At 44.4% G+C, this 18,584-nt stretch overlaps 2 protein-coding genes across 3 annotated transcripts; both read left to right on the plus strand.

Annotated features, from left to right (window-relative positions):
* Positions 1-248: 248 nt before the first annotated feature.
* Positions 249-1,517, plus strand: LOC136469456 (uncharacterized). Its single transcript, XM_066467645.1, has 3 exons — positions 249-556; positions 700-907; positions 1,080-1,517. Exons 1-3 carry the CDS (start codon positions 249-251, stop codon positions 1,515-1,517), a joined length of 954 nt encoding a protein of 317 aa, XP_066323742.1.
* An 8,700-nt stretch (positions 1,518-10,217) lies between these two features.
* LOC136472710 (OVARIAN TUMOR DOMAIN-containing deubiquitinating enzyme 4-like) lies at positions 10,218-14,425 on the plus strand. 2 transcript variants are annotated; one of them, XM_066470414.1, is made up of 7 exons: positions 10,218-10,552; positions 11,186-11,700; positions 11,829-11,950; positions 12,107-12,147; positions 12,251-12,349; positions 12,836-13,026; positions 14,018-14,425. In XM_066470414.1, the coding sequence occupies exons 2-6, from the start codon at positions 11,205-11,207 to the stop codon at positions 13,005-13,007; spliced, it is 930 nt and encodes a 309-aa protein (XP_066326511.1). In that variant the 5' UTR covers positions 10,218-10,552; positions 11,186-11,204; the 3' UTR covers positions 13,008-13,026; positions 14,018-14,425. The 2 variants fall into 2 exon arrangements, with proteins under 2 accessions (XP_066326511.1, XP_066326512.1); XM_066470415.1 differs by lacking the exon at positions 14,018-14,425 and adding an exon at positions 13,259-13,995.
* Positions 14,426-18,584: the final 4,159 nt, after the last annotated feature.

Consider the following 18,584-nt stretch of genomic DNA (forward strand, 5'->3'; position numbering starts at 1 on the left):
TTTTCGTACCAGCCGAATGGGGCCTCTTCGTGTATCTCGCGCCATTATCCTGAGAGATGAGCTAGTTAATTAATCATATATGCACATGATGAACGAAGACGGATGTACGTCTATAAATTTGCCCCCTTCTCATCCGATGCATTCCACACTTCCACAGACCACAGCCAACGCACAAAATCACCTCAAGCATCCACACACATCATCCCCAGTTGCCTGGCCTCTCCAAGCTAGCTAGTAGCCAACCAGCCATGGCGGCAAACGATAACCCTTCCTACTACCAGACTGCTCAGCTCCAAAGGTCACAGGTGCAGCACCAGGAGCACGTCTTCCACTTGTACGCGCACCAGCAGGGCGGTAGCAACGAGCGCACCATCCTGGCGGCCCCGGCGAGGCTTCCCCATCACTTCGGCTGCACGAACGTTTTGGATTGGGACATACATGTTGGTCCTGACACCCGCACAGGGCTTGTTGGGTGGCTGCAGGGCCTGGAAGTCTCCGCCGGGAGAAACACCGAGCGGTGGTATTTATCTGCCAATTTAGTGTTCACCGATCAGAGGTTCGTTATTTTTTTCCCTTCCATATGGTGCTCACTGTTAATTTACTTAAAGTTCAAATGTAGGTTCAGTTCACTTGGATGTACTATGTAGTGTATATTTTGCTCTGGCGTATCTGTCTGATATTTGTTACAACTTTGGTTAGGTTCAAGGGGTCCACCCTGAGTGTGCAAGGACCTCTCGGACCTCCGACTCTTGGGGATGGTGGTGATTGGGCTGTTGTGGGTGGGACTGGAGAGTTTGCTTATGCGCAGGGTGTTGCCACCTATAAAAGGATCAGGAAGATAAACCGCATGACCAATGTTATAGAGCTTGATATTCGTGTTGTGTGTCTTGTCACCTCTCCAAAGCCGGTGAGATGTAGTACTATTTTTCCATCTTTTGTTTGTTTATTCTTTATGTTCTGATTTAAGCTTAGCTTCTTAGCTAGTTCTCCCATGATTCGGGAACATATACAGACATGAGTTTATCATTAAAATTCTAGCACAAAAATATCACTTGAGCTCTAACATCATATACATACAGGAGGGACAAGATGACCAAGATAAAGAGGGACAAGATAACCAAGACCAAAAGGGACAGGAGGGGCAAGATGGCCAGGATGACCAAGACCAAGAGGGACAAGATGACCGAGAGGGCCAAGAGGGCCAGGAGGGCCAGGATGGCCAGGATGACCAAGAGGGCCAGGAGGTACAGGACGGGCAGGATGGCCAGGGTGACCAAGACCAAGAGGGACAGGATGACCAAGACCAAGAAGAACAAGAGGGACAGGAAGGACAGGATGACCAAGACCAAGAGGGCCAAGAGGGACAGAATGGCCAAGAGGACCAGGAGGGACAAGAAGGACAAGAGGGACAGAATGGCCAAGAGGACCAGGAGGGACAAGAAGGACAAGAGGGACAAGATGACAAGGAGGATCAGGAGGAAGAAGAGGGAATGAAGGGGCAACAAGGCTCGAAATAGTGCAAGCAAGTGCTTCTTGTATAAGAATTTTTACTAATTTCATTTTCTATGTAATTGTTGTTATTTACTTTTCTTTTACTTTGTATTCTTTGTTATATATTTCATAGCATTTTTCTTGTATACACGATCTTGCGGTGTGAAGTATTTATTTCTAAGGTAAGATATAATAAAACTATTTTCATAGTATTTGTGATGTGTACTCAGAATTATACTTATGTTATCATTATTATTAATGATATGTTTCATGATGTATTCTAGATTTTCCTCTATAGTATATTCATGTTTTATACATGGTGTATTTTGCAATGTTCATATAGTATCCGTGAGGTATTCCATGTTTCATTTTCGGATGTTCACATGACACCAATAAGGTGTCCTATCGTGTATTTTAGGTTATTCATGTAGTATCTCTGAATGTTTAGGCCTTGTTTGATGCATGTGTATTCACTTCAATTCACATGTGTCGGAGTGGAATGGAATGGAATCTAGTTTAATTCCACTCCAATCCATTTCAACACATGTGAATTGAGATGAATACATGTGCATCTTGCCTTAAGGGTATATTTCAACCGTTCCCATAGTATCCATGATATATTCTCTTTTCTAGGCTACCAGACACAAATATTATGGAATGTCAATGTCAATAACCTGAACCTAGAATTTATTAGGATATTGGTGTTCTTGCTTCTGTTTTGAAGACCAATTCTGATTTTACCCTTAACTTTGTAATTTTACCCTCATTTTTTTAATCTGAAGCCACCATTTGGCCCTATTCTAGGCCGAATATTTAAATATTATACTAGCCCTAACCTTATGATAGTTGGTTAAGCACATGCAACTCGTTAACCTTTGCCTGTATTTAAAATATTTGCAAATTTTCCTGTTCTTTTAGCGCTTCCCAAATATTCTATGTCAAAATAGAGGGTAAAATTAGAGAGTGCTAAAAAATTAGGGGCATATTAAACAGGAAAACTAGTCTTTTTAGTTGAGCTAACACTATTTGCTCCTCTTAAAAAAACGAGAGTAAACTATGCCTTATATGAGGGCAAAATCACTTCGAGGCTTTAAAACCATTTTAGGAACATAAGAGCCTCAATTTTATTCTTCTAAATTTAGAATATTATTCTGTGGACTTAAAATATTTTTCTCGTGAAAGCGGAACATTTTATTCTTAACCTGGAACATTGTTCTTGCTTAACAAAAGAAAAATCATGAGAAAATAATTTTCAGCAAAAAAATATCTAAATAAATATACCTATATAGGGTCTTGTTTTGAAGTATTTATTTTGACCGAAATGTTTTGAAGTATTTATTGTCAATACTAGAAAAAAGAAATGCTCTTATGGCCAGCGTGCAAAAGCCTCGCACATGTGAACGAACGTGTGCTTACGTGCATGATGCCATGTGCTTGCAAGTGTGAGCATGTAGCACAGACAAACCAGGGCAACAAGTGGCCTGAAGGCTGAAGCCACCGCGTGAAACAGAGTGAGGCTAAGGCCCCGTTTAGATCAAAAAAATTTGGATTTTGGCTCAGTGTAGTATTTCGTTTGTATTTGGTAATTAGTGTTTAATTATGGGCTAATTAGGTTCAAAAGTTTCATCTCGCGATTTCTCGATCAACTGTGTAATTAGTTTTTTTTTCGTCTACATTTAGTACTCCATGCATGTGCCGCAAGATTCGATGTGACAGGTACTATGCAAAATTTTTTGGCAACTGAACAGGGCCTAAACATTTTTTTTAAATATGTGCTGGCCACGTGAGTAACAAGCGACCTGAAGCCGTTTCTTTGGCTACGCGCAATCGCTAGCTGCTGCCTTTTTTTTGAAGCAAAAATGACCAGGAGGGGAACACCGACACCTTGCCCCTTTGTGAGTGGCATTGGCCACAAAGCCTACGAGGCTTTGCTAAAACAATAAGTAGTTCGTTACACCTTAATCTTTTGCCCCGTTCGCTTCCTAGGGATTGGCCGCCTGGAAGAATTCCGGACCGGATTTATTACTTAATTTATACTGAACTTTTCACATCTGGAATAGTTCCTCGCGTCATACCGGCTAAACGAACGGAGCCTTAGTTGGAATCTGATCAGATCGGATTAGATCAACCATTAGAGCCTCCTTGATTAGGGGGGGGGGGGGGGGGGGGGGGGGGGGGGGGGGGACGTAGAATGCCTATAGCATCATTTGGTTCTTATTGTTTCACGTAAAAATGTAAGATAGGACAATTTTATAGCATCATTTGGTTCTTATTGTTTCACGTAAAAATGTAAGATAGGACAATTTTCTTTGTGATCGATTTCTCGAAAAAACTATACCCTAGGAAAAGACATCCTCTCAAATTAATCTCACTGTTGTTTCCTGTTTTTTTTTTCTGTAGTTCATGGCCATGCTAACGCGGCGCTATTGGCCGGGCTTCTGATCCCTGGGCGGATCTGTCCTGTCCTCCCAAACTAAGCCTCGTCGGCGCACCCTGCATACCAACGTGGCAACTTGCATTTGTCACACCCATGTACGCATAGGGCTCTATGCTTCTCCGTGTACCTCGCGCGCTATTATCCTGAGAGACATGAGGTAATTAATCGTATTTATATATACTTATATATAGGCCCCGCCGTGGTCGAAACATTATTCCGACTGATTTATTATGAGAGAAAAACATTGTTCCGGCTGAAAAAACAAGTTGAAAAAGACGATTATAAGAGAAGTGAACATGATCATAATTGATTGATTAGAGAGCGCATGCTCGGCAAGCGGGAACGTGCGGGTGTTTCGAGGCTGATCCGATGGGCATGGCAGGCGGCACCGCACGCTACGTTCCCTCCATGTGGTCTACGTGGCTCTCCACGCGCATGTGACCCCGATTTGGTCAAACGTCAACAGGAACTGGCCGTCTCAGCTGAACGTAAGCGCATGCATGTCGGCGGGCGGGATTGTAGGTACTCCTGCTCCCTCGGTCCCAAATAATAAGGGATGATTTTTTATTTATCTTAAGTCAAGCCATTTCAAATTCGACCAAATTTATAAAAAAACATTAATTTGGAATGGAGGGAATAGCTAGGAGACAGCATGAACAATCCTAAAGATCACACATGGATGTTAATTAATGACCACTCGGCTATGATGCTCGTGATTGTGCTACGCATTACACTTAATCTACTGAGTGATCACATGCAAGCCTCAAAAAGACACCACCTTCGAAGACGTACGTCCGTCTATAAATTTGCCCCTCTTCGTCCCATGCATTCCACGCCTCCACAAGCCATAGCCAACGCACACCGAGCATCCCATTCCACAGATCCAGTTGCCTCTGTCCAAGCTAGTAGGCCAGCAGCCATGGCGGATGGTGATAACCCTTCCTATTACTGAACTGCTCAGTGTTAGATTGATCTCTAATTCTAACTGGACCCAACGGCCCAGTTAGGCCTTTGATTCGCGTCATGATCGGGGTGTCCAGCCCGCCATGGCTGGAGGGCCCCTGTCATACTGCGCTATAAAAAGAGGTGGGGGCCGGCGGCTCTTATCACGAGGTTCGCCTGAGCTGATCTCCCCACCGACAAACCCTAATCCGATCTAGAGGGCGCGCAGCCAGTGACGGGAAAGCCACCAGCCGCGCCGCCATCAGACTCCACTGCCTTCACCGTCGTTGGGGGCCAGCGAAAGACACGTTAAAGTTGCAAATGAAGTCCGAGCAGATGTTGAAGCCGTTGGCGATCTTTCTCTAGAGCTTGCTGATGGCTTCACACTTATACTTAGAGATGCTCTTTATGTTCCCTCGTTACAGAGAAACTTGATTAGTGTTTCGTGCTTGGACAATGATGAATATGATTGCTATTTTGGAAATGGCAAATGTAAGATAATATTTAATAATGCATGTGTTGGTCTTGTTATCTTACAAAATGAGCTTTATTTGTTATCACTACGTGATGATGTAAATGTTGTATGCGATGATGGAAACGTTGCGTGCGACAATGTGAATGTATCCTCGTCTACGGATGTAAACAGAAAACGAAAGAGAGCTCATGATGCGATGTCGAAATTATGGCACTGTCGTTTAGGCCATATTTCGAGGGAGAGAATAGAAAGACTAGTTAAGAATGATATTCTTCCTCTATTAGAGCTCTCAGATTTAGAACAATGCAAAGAATGCATAAAAGGAAAGTATGTAAAGAAAATTAAGAAAGATGTCAAACGAAGCGCATGAATTTTACAGATTATTCACACAGACATCTGTGGTTTGTTTCCTATAAAGAGTGTGGATGGTTATGATTCATTCATAACATTCACAGATGATTACTCCTGTTATGGCTATATTTATCCAATCAAAGAAAGAACAGAAGCATTGGATAAATTTAAGATATTTAAAGCAGAAGTTGAAAACCAACATAATTTAAAGATTAAGATAGTCAGGTCCGACCGTGGGGGAGAGTACTACGGTCGGCATACCCCATATGGCCAAGTTCCTAGACCTTTTGCAAGGTTCTTACAGGAGAATGGCATAGTAGCCTAGTATTCTACATCGGGTGAACCTCAGCAGAATGGAGTAGCTGAAAGGCGCAATCGTACCCTGATGGATATGGTGCGCAGTATGATAAGTTACTCCACCTTACCGATGAGCCTGTGGATGGAGGCGTTAAAAACCGTCATTCATATTCTCAATAGAGTACCAAGTAAGTCGATGCCCAAAACACCGTATGAGTTGTGGACAGGAAGAGTACCCTCACTAAACCACTTACGTGTGTGGGGGAGTCCTGCTGAGGCTAAAGTATTTAACCCAAACATTGAGAAGCTAGATCCCAAAATAGTGAGTTGCCATTTCATTGGTTACCCAGAAAAGTCAAAAGGTTTTTGTTTCTACTGTCCAGACAGACATACAAAGTTTGTGGAAACGAGACACGCTGTCTTTCTAGAGGATGAAATGATGAGGGGAAGCATGGTAGCTCGAGAAATTGACCTTGAAGAGAAGCGGATGTATGCGCCCACTCCAATGATTCATGAGCTATTTTTCTCACTACCTGCTGTCGCTGCACCAATAGTATAAGATACTGTGGTGCCAACACCTGTTGTTATTCCGCCTGTGGCAACAATGAATGATGATGAGGAACAGATATGGGGTTGATTACGCAAAGAGAAGGGGTTGATTACAATGAGACCTTTTTCTCCAGTCTCATGTAAGGAATCCTTCAGAATCATAATGGCATTAGTGGCACATTACGATTTAGAATTACATCAGATGGATATAAAGACGGCATTTCTCAAAGGAGACTTGGAGGAAAATGTTTACATGGCACAACCAAAAGGTTTGTCATGGAAGGAAAAGAACGAATGGGATGCCGCCTAAAGAAATCCATTTATGGATTAAAACAAGCTTCAAGACAGTGGTACTTGAAGTTTGACCAGACAATAAAGAATTTTGGGTTTAAAGAGAATGTTGAGGACAATTGTGTCTATGCAAAGTTTAAGAATGAGAAGTTTATCTTTCTTGTCCTGTATGTGGATGATATCTTACTTGCTAGTTGTGATGTCAGTCTACTACTGGAGACAAAGAAGTTTTTGTCCTCAAAATTTGATATGAAAGATCTTAGTGAAGCTTCGTTCGTTCTAAGGATCAAGATTCACTGAGATAGAAGTAAAGGGGTATTAGGACTGTCACAAAAGGCATACATAGAAAAAATCTTAAACAAATTCAGTATGCACAAATGTAGTCCCTCACCTGCTCCTATAGTCAAGGGCAACAGATATGGAGATTTTCAATGCCCCAGGAACCAATATGAGATCGATCAAATGAAAGCGGTTTCATATGCTTCAGCTGTCGGAAGCTTGCAATATGCTCAAGTATATACGCGCTCTGACTTGGCATTTGTTACCGGGTTACTTGGCAGATTCTAGAGCAATCCTGGAACAAAACACTAGAAATTAGTAAAAAAAAGTCTTGTATTATTTGCAAGGAACGAAAAGGCCTCATGATGACGTATAGAAGATCTGATTCACTCCATATAGTGGGATATTCAGATTCTGATTATGCGGGAGATGATAGAAAATCCACGTCTGGATATGTATTCACTCTCGCAGGGGGAGCTATTTTATGGAAAAGCTCAAAGCAAACCGTCACTACATCGTCCACAATGTATGCCGAGTTTGTAGCGTGTTATGAGGCAACGGGGCAGGTGAACTGGCTAAAGAAATTCATACCCGGTTTGAAGGTGGTTGATGACATCTATAGACCACTTAAGTTATACTGCGATAATAATCCGGTAGTACAGTATGCTCACAACAATAAGTCAAGTGGTGCTGCCAAACACATTAACATAAAGTATTATGTTGTGAAAGATAAAGTCCGGGATCATGTCATAAGTCTTGAGCATATAAGTACTGAAAAGATGCTCGTGGATCCGCTCACAAAAGGCTTACCACCCAACGTGTTCAGAGAACATGTAGCCGGCATGGGTTTAATGGAAAGCCTATAATTCCTGGACAAAAGAAGGCCCAAAGATAAGTATCTATTTTAGAACAGAGTGGTGTATTGTAACTGTTAAATCTATCGGCAATGGACCGTGACGATGAGACATGCTCTATGCGCTAATCTGTAATGGAATGAACAAAAGTAAATGATATGAAAATGAAAGATAGAAGGAGATCAAGGGGAAGATTGTTAGATTGATCTCTAATCCTAACTGGACCCAACAGCCCAGTTGGGCCTTTGATTCACGCCCTGATCGGGGGTGCCTAGCCCACCATAGCTGGAGGGCCCCTATCACACTGCGCTATAAAAAGAGGTGGGGGCCGGCGGCTCTTATCATGAGGTTCGCCTGAGCCAAGCTCCCCACCGACAAACCCTAATCCGATCTAGAGGGCGTGCAGCCAGTGATGGGAAGCCACCAGCCATGCCGCCACCGGACTCCACTGCTTCACTACCGGTCGCCATAGCGCATCACCGACACCGTCTTCACCGACCGTTGCTGCTCTAGCGCAGACATCGACTCCATGGCGGATGCGAGCGGATCTTCCTCCACTGTCGTATCAGGTTTGACGTGTCCATCTTCTACCTCTCCCTTTTTCTCATTCTACCTACTGTTACTGCTCTGGTAGTCGTTCTAGGGTTCATGACACTATCCACAGCAAGTACCCGGCTAGATCTATGCTCCTAGTGATCCTATAGAGCTAACACTCAGCTCAGCTCACAGGTGCAGCAGTAGGAGCATGTCTTCCACCTCTACGCATTCTAGCGGTTTGGAGGTAACGAGCGTACCACACTACGCCTCTAACAATTTGTAGGGGTGGTTTTTGAGGGTATGTAGGGACGGTTTGGCCAACCCAACCATCCCTAAGCAACCATGGCTACAAATGCAGTTCGGAGATCAGAGGTTCGTCATTTCCCCCTTGCATTTCGCTGCATTGAAATTTTAGTGACGCATTTGGTGCTCTCCGCTCACTATCAATTTATTTACTTAAGTTTCACTCCTCTATGTACGGAGTATATGTATATTTTGATCTAACAAATTTGCCTGTTATTTGTTACTGTACTACTTTGTCTTATTAGGTTTATGGGGTTAGCTCTCAATGTGCAAGGAAGCAGTGGACCCACGACTCTTGGCAGCGGTGGTTATTCGGTAGTTGTGGGTGGGACAGGAGTGTTTGCTTATCCACAAGGTGTTGTCAATAGAACGGTTCGGAGCATGAACCGCGGAGTCAATATCGTAGAGCTTGAAATTCGTGTTGTATGTCTGATCACCTCTGCAGAGCCGGTGAGTTATTTGTCCCCGGTGTTCTATTACTTTTCTTTCACGATTCGGACACATACAAACATGAGTTTGTCAATAAAATTTTAGTGCAGTATCTTCTGAGCTCTAACATCATACATATAGGAGGGAGAGGAGGACCTGAACAACTAGGACGATCCGAACAACCAGGACGACCCAAACAACCAAGGCGACCTAAACAATCAGGACGGCCCCAACAACCAAGACGACGCCAACAACCAAGACGACGCCAACAACTGGGACGACCCGAACAACCGGGACGACCTGAACAACCAAGACGACCCAAACAATCAAGATGACCCGAACAACCAGGACGAATAGAGCAACCAGGACGAATAGAATTAGTGCAAGCAAGTGCTTGTTGTGTAACAATAAATGGGATCTTTACTCTATATCTTTCGCTTTTGAATGTTTAACACGTGTTTTCCTCATCAACCCGTCTTGCTGCACCATGTGGCCTATAAATAATAAAGTTACAAGTATTTGTGTCAAACACTTCTCTATTTATATACTGGAAGCTAAAAAAATTCCCCCCTCAATGCTCCGTATTAAATCAACACTAGAATCACTCCAGACTCAATTCTTGCATGTTCTCCATCTTGCATCCCATCAAAATTAATTAGAATCACTACACCAGATAATTAGGGTACTAGAATTAAAGAATTAGGGAGTAGAGCTCTACCAAACAAGCACTTACTCAAGTAACTCAAGTCAAAGGACTCATTTTTGCTTTCTATAAAAACAACATTGGCAACATTAGGCCCAACCCCCCTAAGCATCAGCACAAGAAATTTGTACGAACGTAAAGGGCCAGGAGCCCAGGAGAGCCCAGCAAGGCTCACATGGGCTCGGCCCATGTAGATCGTACTGTGGCGCGGCCCCGCTTGTCCGTTCGTACTCTCTGGGTAGTAGGTTGGCGAATCCTCCAGAACTTAGCCCCGCTTGTCCGCTTCCTGCCACCGAGCCGAAGCAGAAACCTTCCCCGATCTTCCCTTCCCTCCCACGCCATTGCCCTGGCTCCAAGCAAAATCCCGCCATCTCGTTAACACCACACCGCACCCTGTCGCCATTGCCCTGGCTCCAAGCAAAATCCCGCTTGCCTCGCCCCAATTCCCCAAACGCTCCTCCTTTCACCTGGCTGCCACTCTTCCCCAGTCCCCACCACACAAGGAAGGCGGAGGATTCTTTTATCTAATCTTGCAGCGCGGGCGTTTCCGTCCCCCCTTCTGCGCCTTCTGCGGCGTTTGGAGTCTCTCTTCCCCGGGTTCGTCCAATTCGCAGGTATTGCTCATTTTGGGCTCTCCCTGTTATGATAGCGGCGGTTTTGCGCACTGTTCGTTAGTAGCAATTCTACTCTCGTTCATTAGCTTGTCGCGTTTGTGACGACTGACGAAGTGATGGATTCGATGCCGCCGAATCGCAATTCAGCCTGTGCGCGTTGCCCTGTAAATGGTTTACCTGAGAATGTGGTATTATCTGAATGCTGACACCTCTTTCGGCAATCTGTAGCTTCCCTTGCTCCCCATGTTTTCTCAAGATCGCATCAGTTAACTACCCTAGGCTGAGGGCAAGTAAAGAATACAACTATTTAGGTGTTGTGTTGTTTGGTAGGCAACCGCCATATAAGAAGGTACTCCTAACTAGTAACAATTCTCTAGCAAGTCATGTAGTCCACAACCTTGTTGTTGCCATCGTCTTGGTAACACCAATATCCTGCGGTCTTACGGATAATTTCACAATTCAAGACACTTATATATTGCTGTTGCCGACGGTCCGCGTGTGTTTTGCTGCTTGAACGGTTTGTGGTGAGATGGACTAGGTATTTGATTTTGGAGAATGTTCTCTATTTCAAGGCTATTGAGTCCATATCATGCTGTGCTATTCCTGACATGCCATTTCTCCATTACTATGCAGCTGATACTAATTTTACTCAATGCGGCTCTACTCACCTGCACTCTGTTTGCGGCGATCAAGCACACATTCTCATCCTAGCCAGTTCCGAGGAGGATTCACGCAGAGTATGGCCTCATGGAAGTGCCCGCACTTGCAGTCAAGCCTGTACAATCCGAAGTCGGGTTTAGTTGATTTTTCTCTTAGCAAGAATGTAAAGTCTTCTCAGCCACGAAGTATAAAGTACTTTGTCAGCTTAATGGGCCAGCAGTTCCGTTGTGGACTGTCAACCAGAGAGGGTAGCCTAAGCGTAAAGCTTGACATTCCTTCGCACGAAAAATCAAGGATAGGCTGGAACTGGAAAAACATGCATCACAAGATAGGAGGTGCAGCCGGTGGATTCTGCTTTGGTTTTTCGGTTACTGGACTAGCAAGCGCTGAGGTTCCTGTCATTAGAATCAAAGACAATGCTGAAACTTCATCGTCATCTACCAGTTCAACTCATGGGAAGAAAGTCTACACAGATTATTCTGTCACTGGTGAGAAGTGCTCACTTCGTTTGGTTTTAAAACTTCATGAATCATGTTTCACTTTTTATAATTCGTAGTTACAACAGAAAAATGGGCGTTGATCTCATTACTTGTGACTGATTTACATGGATCCCCAGGTATTCCTGGAGATGGAAGATGTTTATTCCGCTCTGTGGTACATGGTGCATGCATTAGATCAGGGAGACCCATACCTAATGAAGATCTTCAGAGAAAACTAGCTGATGAATTGAGAGCAATGGTAGGGCTGGGATGCTTGTTGCCAATACTGACACTTTTAGTCACCTACCATTCTTAAATTCTTGGATGCCTAAAGTAAAAAAGAGAGAAGTGCTAATATGATTATTGGTTGTTACTGCCATTCCCTATGCTCATGTATAATTTTCCTATTGAATAGGTTGCTGATGAATTTGTCAGGAGGCGGGAAGAGACTGAATGGTTAGTTGATACACTTTCTTTGTTCTTCTGGTCTAGAATGAAATTGACCCATAAGTGTTTGCTGCTTGTGAATCGTTGTATTCGTTGTGTCACCAATTTGCAGGTTTGTTGAGGGGGATTTTGATACATATGTATCCCATATCAGGGAGCCACATGTGTGGGGAGGCGAGCCAGAGTTGTTCATGGCGTCCCATGTTCTTCAGTAAGTAACTGTACATGTTTTTTTCATTTACATGCATTTCAAATTTGACTGCCAGCAATCACTAGCATTTAAGCTTACCACTTCTTAGCTAAAATTTATATCAGTGCAGTGTATTCATAAGCTGAATAGTGTCAGAGGCAGAGCGAAAATTTGGAGCCTGCGTTGTACTTGATTTTACAGAGAAAAGTACTACTGGCCCCCCATTTTTCTCTGATATTGCCATCTTATGCAATGACCTATGCATTTATTTTCACTATCCTCATGTAAAATGTTTTCAAACACCCAGTACCAATTGAAATTTTGTTTAAAATAGATTTAAGTAGACTTGTGCCACTTGACCATAATAAATAGTAATTTGTTGAGTTGATTAACAAAAAAGGGTTGTTGCCTTGCTTTTATGAGTCAAGTTATGTGTGATCTCTCTCTTGTTACAGATTAGAATAGTAAACAATTAGAACTGTAAGAGCATCATAACTTTGTTCACAGGATGCCAATAACGGTTTACATGCGCGATGAGGATGCCTGTGGTCTGATAGCAATTGCAGAATATGGCCAGCAGTATAGTAAAGAAGACCCAATCCAAGTCTTGTATCATGGTTTTGGCCATTACGACGCTCTACAGATCCCAGCAAAGGTTGGTTCGAAGAGGAAGCGGTAGACATGGTGCGAGCTATGAGGTACTGACCCTGTTTCAGTGTTTATACAACCTTATTGAATATTCATGCTATATGCATGTGAATGTGGAAGATAGCCTTGATGAAAACATGAAATGGCATTAACTCACCATATGCATAAATGTTACTACATGATTCAGTACTTCCCCAGTAACCGATGGATTAGGAACATGGCATCACTTGTTGTGCTTTCTTTTTTTTTAACTGATATCATCTATCCCCCCTTTATCAATAGATACAGAATTTCGTTGTGCATCCATCTAACCTCCTACCTTTGGGAAACTTCTGAAACAGTAAGTTGCATGCAAGCATGAAATCTGTACTGTACTATGTTAATGCAAGCTTTGAATGCTGAATTGGTACCATAGAGGTCCCTGTTACATATAGTACTATCTACCATGCCCTGAAAATTGCACTTGTAGTTCTGTAACTGGTACCCTAGATGTTAGAAGGGGCCCCATTTATCATACTCTGATTGCCTTTTGAGTTTTGACTGCAAGTATATGCATTTAAAAATAAACTACACAACTCACCAGTTGGTCCAGCCGTTCAGTACATGTTTTGAATGTGCATGTGAAGAGCACCTCGACAGTTGAGTCTGACACTCTGGCTTGAGGAATTGAATTTGCAACAGAATCCGGCGTGATTCTCCAACCGTGAATCATACAGCCTGTTCGCTTGTTGGTTTTAGCCAGCCCAAACTAGCCAGCCAGTAGTATTTTCCTCTCACAATAAATCAGCACCAGCCAGCCTAAACCAGCCCAGAAACCAACCAGCGAACAGGCTGATAGCCTCGTCCTCACAGCAAACATTGCATCACCTCACCCCACCCCCCAAAAAAAAACATTGAGGTCCTGGGATTATGGAAGCATCAGCGTACATTCATAGAACTGAAAAGCTGTTGCTTCCATGGTCAGATATTTTCTCATGCATAGATATCTTCTCCTAGAACTAGATTGCACATAAAACTTAGCTGTCAAACTTTCTGTTGCAGGCAATGCTGCACAAGGGTTTGGTTTGAAATTTGGTGGAGTCACCTCATCGTCAGGCGGAGACGACTCGGTTTGAGATCATGAGATGATAAAGAGGTGCTATTACATGATGTAGCATATGCTCGATTTATAACATGAGCGAAGGTGCTGAAAGAACAGGGGACTGTTGCGCGATCTCGACGTGATGGTGTGGAACATCCGAGATCCGGCAATGGAAAGGTCCCTAGTAGTAGAGAGGAAGAGAGATGAACGAGTCCTTGCACGGTAGTCATCATCTGTAAGACTGTAACCTGAGATTATCATCTGCTGGAGTGGTAATTCCAACCATACTATTGGCTGCACACGTCCACTCGAAATATACTATTGTCTCGTCGATCGGCGCGGTGCGCCCCACGGCACGACGAGGACTCGAATCTTCTTCTTTGGCCCTGTTCGGATCCATAGAGTTACTTTGGGTTAGTTGGAGCTCAACTAACCTTAAAGTAGTCAAATAGGAGAGCTAGAGTGAATTATTTGCAATTAGCTCACCCTAAAAAAACTATCTCCCCAAAGAGGTGATTATTTGGGCTAGTTGGAGCTATTTAAGTTGGGGTTTACTATTTTCTCTCTACTTTCACCCGCACCAATGATTTGGAAAGCACATTTATTATCATTTTAACCCCAAACATCTCTTAGGCTAGAGTTAGTTCAGGGCTAGTCCTGAGCTAAAAACTAACTCTAACCTTTAGTTGTGCTAGAGTATCAAACAGGGCCTTTGTTTGTTTGGGTTTTGTTGCTGCATTGGCTCTGTTTGGATCTATGGGTTAGAGCTAGTTTGGGCTAGTTGGAGCTCAACTAGCCCTAAAGTAGCCAAATAGGAGGGCTAGAGTGGGTTATTTGCAACTAGCCCACCCTAAAAAACTATCCTCCTAAAGAGGTGATTATTTGGGCTAGTTGGGGCTATTTGAGGTAGGGTCCACTGTTTTCTCTCTACTTTCACCCGCACCGATGATTTGGAAAGCACATTTATTATTATTTTAACCCTTATATCCAAACATCTCTTAAGTTAAAGTTAGTTCAGGACTAGTCCTGAACTAGAAACTACCTCTAACCTCTAGCTGTGCTAGAGTATCAAACAGGGGGCCATTGGCATTTCACGCGGGCCGCCGTGGCGCCGTGGCCGAGCTGTCGTGTTGTGTTGACAAACTTGCAGCGCAGCAAAGCCAAAGCACACGGCCCTCTTTCTGTTTGTCCTGAAAAGCAAGCCGCCTGCTCCCTCTCCCTCCGTGGCTCGCCGTAGCCGTCCCAGTATATATAGAAAGAGTGCAATTGCCTCCTTTCAAATAAGTCAATATCGATTTTAAATTTTACTAGATTTATAAAAAGCACATATTTATGTTCCTAAATAAATTATATATTTAATGTGATTAACCTATAGCATGCTTGTTTGGTTTTTTTTAAAGATTTTATCGAATTCTTTACGACAATTGCATTTTGGTTGAGGAGTGACTGAGGGAAGGAGGGAGGGAGTAGTAGCCCTGTACGTAGGCAGCTGCCTAGCAAACCAGCTGTCACTCCCGGGTCCCGGCGGTCCCCGCCCTCCGCCGTACGCACTGCAACGTGCTAGTGCACGCCGAGGCCCGATAGTGTGGACCAAACGGACCCGGCCATCTCTTTTTCACCCCAGCAACTCAAGAGAGTGTACATCCTGATTCTGATCGTTGGTTTCCCCTGCCAAGTTTCACCTTTCACGGTGCGGATGCGGACTCAGACGGACGGGGACGGCCCAGGGCGAAAATGTGAGTGTCCAGCAGTCCGGGCCTGGACAGTGGCTTATGCTTGTGCTGTCCAGGGCCGCGGCGCGACACAGGAGTCGCGGTCGCTACGGATTTGGGATTTCAAACAGCGTCACGACATCGGGCCTCTTGGTATTCTGATAAAATACTCCCAAATTCGAGTCAAAACTGCTGAGGCACCCCCAAAGCGCCATGTGCCGCTGCGAGCACAGCACTGGGGGTTTTCGAACGGGGACGCCGAACCAGATCCACCGCCGGCCCCACCGCGCAGCGTCACCCGCACAGCCCCACTCCACTCCACTCCACCTGCTGGGCTGCTGGAACCGGAAACCTCCAAGGCGAAGGCAGCAGCACTGCAGCAGCGCCCTGCCCATTTCGCCATTATTACCAGCTTCCTACCACAGTAGAAGCTTGGGGATTAGATTAGAGTAATCATGGGGATCAACGATAACCCTTGAGATTTCACCCAATTTTTTTTAAATTTGGCCCTTTTTTTAAAAAAAAATTACGTTTGCCCCCTGGGTGACGTAAACTGATCTTTGAACCCTAGGGGTGGACGCCAGAACACATGGCTCCAAGGTAACACGTCTCGGCACCACTACTGGCGCCGAGGTGCCTAGCCGCGCATAGCATGGCAACCGAGGTGGAGCTGACGTGGCAGGTACCTCGGGGCCACAGATCTTGACGCCGAGCTCGAAGCCAAGATCTGTGACGCCGAGCTCGGAACCGTGGAGCTTGGCGCCGACCTCGGAGCCATGGATCTTTGCGCCGAGCATGAATTCAAAAATCATGGCCAAGTTTCCCTGGCCGAGGCTGCTTTCATTTGTTCCTCCTCCCTCTCGTGTTTTTACTCTCCCCAACCCGCCCAATCTCTTGAATCGACGAATTTGACCTTGAAAACTTAGATTTGATCCATTGATCTTCGCGAGCAAGGTATTCTCTCTCCCCTCATCATTTTTTACGCATTGATTTGGTATTACGTCTATTTTGCAACACTATATACGTTATTACTTAGTGTTTGAAGTGATTTTTATTTTTTGTATTATGTAACGGTAGGATGCCAAGGAGTGAAAAAGCTAGTAAGCCAAGGTAATCTCTTATCATCGTGTTATATTATGGTTTCATATACGTGCAACAAATGAAAAACCATAGGTTTAGGTTTAATGTTTATTGCTTTTTGTAGGATCTCTGGTTGGCCTGGAGGGGGGTGAATAGGCCTGTCAAAACAAATACTTAAACTTTTATCAAATTCACTCAGCAGCACTACCGCTATGGAGGGCGACACTGCTGGACTGCGACACTGTCGGGCCAGAACAGCGGCACTGCCGCACCTGCAGACAACTTCGAATCACAGTTCAAAATCCGTTAACGAAAACTTAGATCGGAGAAATTTCCTAGCTTACTGCAGGTATGACAATCACAGATCAAGAGCCAGAAGTGGTAGGAACACCACACACAAGTAGATCGACTAGAAACCCTAGAAATCACCTCAACAACAATATATCATGCAAGTAATGTAAATTAAGCACAAGTGACACAATAATTTATCCTGTGGTTTGGCTCGCCACCAAGGCTTACCTACCTCCATGTTGTTGAGGTTAGCCACTAAGGCTTAGGGCTTTCCAACCCTTTCTCGTTCTCAAATCAAGAGACTTAACTCTTGAGGTGAGGGGTGAGTTTACTAACTTCAAGAGATGGTTATAAACTCCTAGGGCTACCACATAAGTTGGCAAGCTCCACGGGCGATGCTCTAGCCGGCTAGGAGCCAAGCTCCAAGAGTAACAAACACAACCGCCGGCTAAAACGTGAATCAAGTGCTCTTTAGAGTTTGGGATTCAATGGAGCTGCTCTCTAGTCAAGTTTTGGACCCTTTTCCCTCAAGGATTAATGGGGAAATCAATTGATTTGCTTGGGGGCTTGATGTCAATAATAGAGGCAGGGAGAGAGAGCTCCTGCTCTGTTTTGGGCGTGCTAAAGTGAGAAAGAAGAGGCAGAGAGCCATTGGAGAGGAAAGGGAAAAGGTATATATACCCCCAGCTCCCAACGGTCACCGCCCTCAAGGGGTCGGGTGAGACGGAGCTCATGGCCTTGGGGTCGGGCAAGATGGAGCCCGCGGCCTCAAGGTCAGGCGAGATGGAGCTCACGACTTTGGGGTCGGGCGAGACAGAGCCTGCGCCCAAGGGGTCGGGCGAGACAGAGCCCGTGGCCTCGAGGTTAGGCAAGACGGAGCCCACGACCATGGGTCGGGTGAGACCTTTTAATATGTCTCGAGCCATCCGGGGAAGTCAGCGTGGGCGCTAACTTCCTTGTGTCGTGACTCAAGTGCGGCGGTGCCTCTCTTCAAGTGCGGCAGTTCCGCACCACGCAAGACAGCAAGGGTAATAGTGAAGTGTAGACTATCTTGGCTATGAATCTGAGGATGCATGTGGTTGTTTGAGCACTTGGTAGCACATATTAGCTTAAGCATTATGTCCCCTTTATAGTACGGTTTTTCCTATACTCAAATTCAAAATATAAAAGAATTTAAACCTCGTTTGAGTTTGAAGCCATCTACATTTATAATTGGGGGCTCCTCCGTTTCATATAGCATCCTCGAATATAAATTCTCTGCTTGTCATCTCGATAAATCTCATTAGTTCTCTAATTATATGGTCATTATCACCAAAACCCACAATTAGGGCTTGATTGCACTTTCAATCTCCCCCTTTTTGGTGATTGATGACAACCCAATTAGAGTTTACAAAAGATATGAAATAAATACTGAGATTTTTGAGCCATGGGTGTAGAGCCTCCC

Source organism: Miscanthus floridulus, chromosome 8 (assembly GCF_019320115.1).
Source record: "Miscanthus floridulus cultivar M001 chromosome 8, ASM1932011v1, whole genome shotgun sequence".
In the NCBI taxonomy this organism is placed as follows: domain Eukaryota; kingdom Viridiplantae; phylum Streptophyta; class Magnoliopsida; order Poales; family Poaceae; genus Miscanthus; species Miscanthus floridulus.

Coding starts and splice junctions, on each gene's coding strand:
- LOC136469456 (XM_066467645.1), top strand. CDS start 249: ATGGCGGCAAACGATAACCCTTCCTACTACCAGACTGCTCAGCTCCAA. Junction 557..699: donor TTAGTGTTCACCGATCAGAG/GTTCGTTATTTT, acceptor AACTTTGGTTAG/GTTCAAGGGGTCCACCCTGA. Junction 908..1,079: donor TTGTCACCTCTCCAAAGCCG/GTGAGATGTAGT, acceptor ATATACATACAG/GAGGGACAAGATGACCAAGA.
- LOC136472710 (XM_066470414.1), top strand. CDS start 11,205: ATGCGGCTCTACTCACCTGCACTCTGTTTGCGGCGATCAAGCACACAT. Junction 11,951..12,106: donor CTGATGAATTGAGAGCAATG/GTAGGGCTGGGA, acceptor CCTATTGAATAG/GTTGCTGATGAATTTGTCAG. Junction 12,350..12,835: donor ATGGCGTCCCATGTTCTTCA/GTAAGTAACTGT, acceptor CTTTGTTCACAG/GATGCCAATAACGGTTTACA.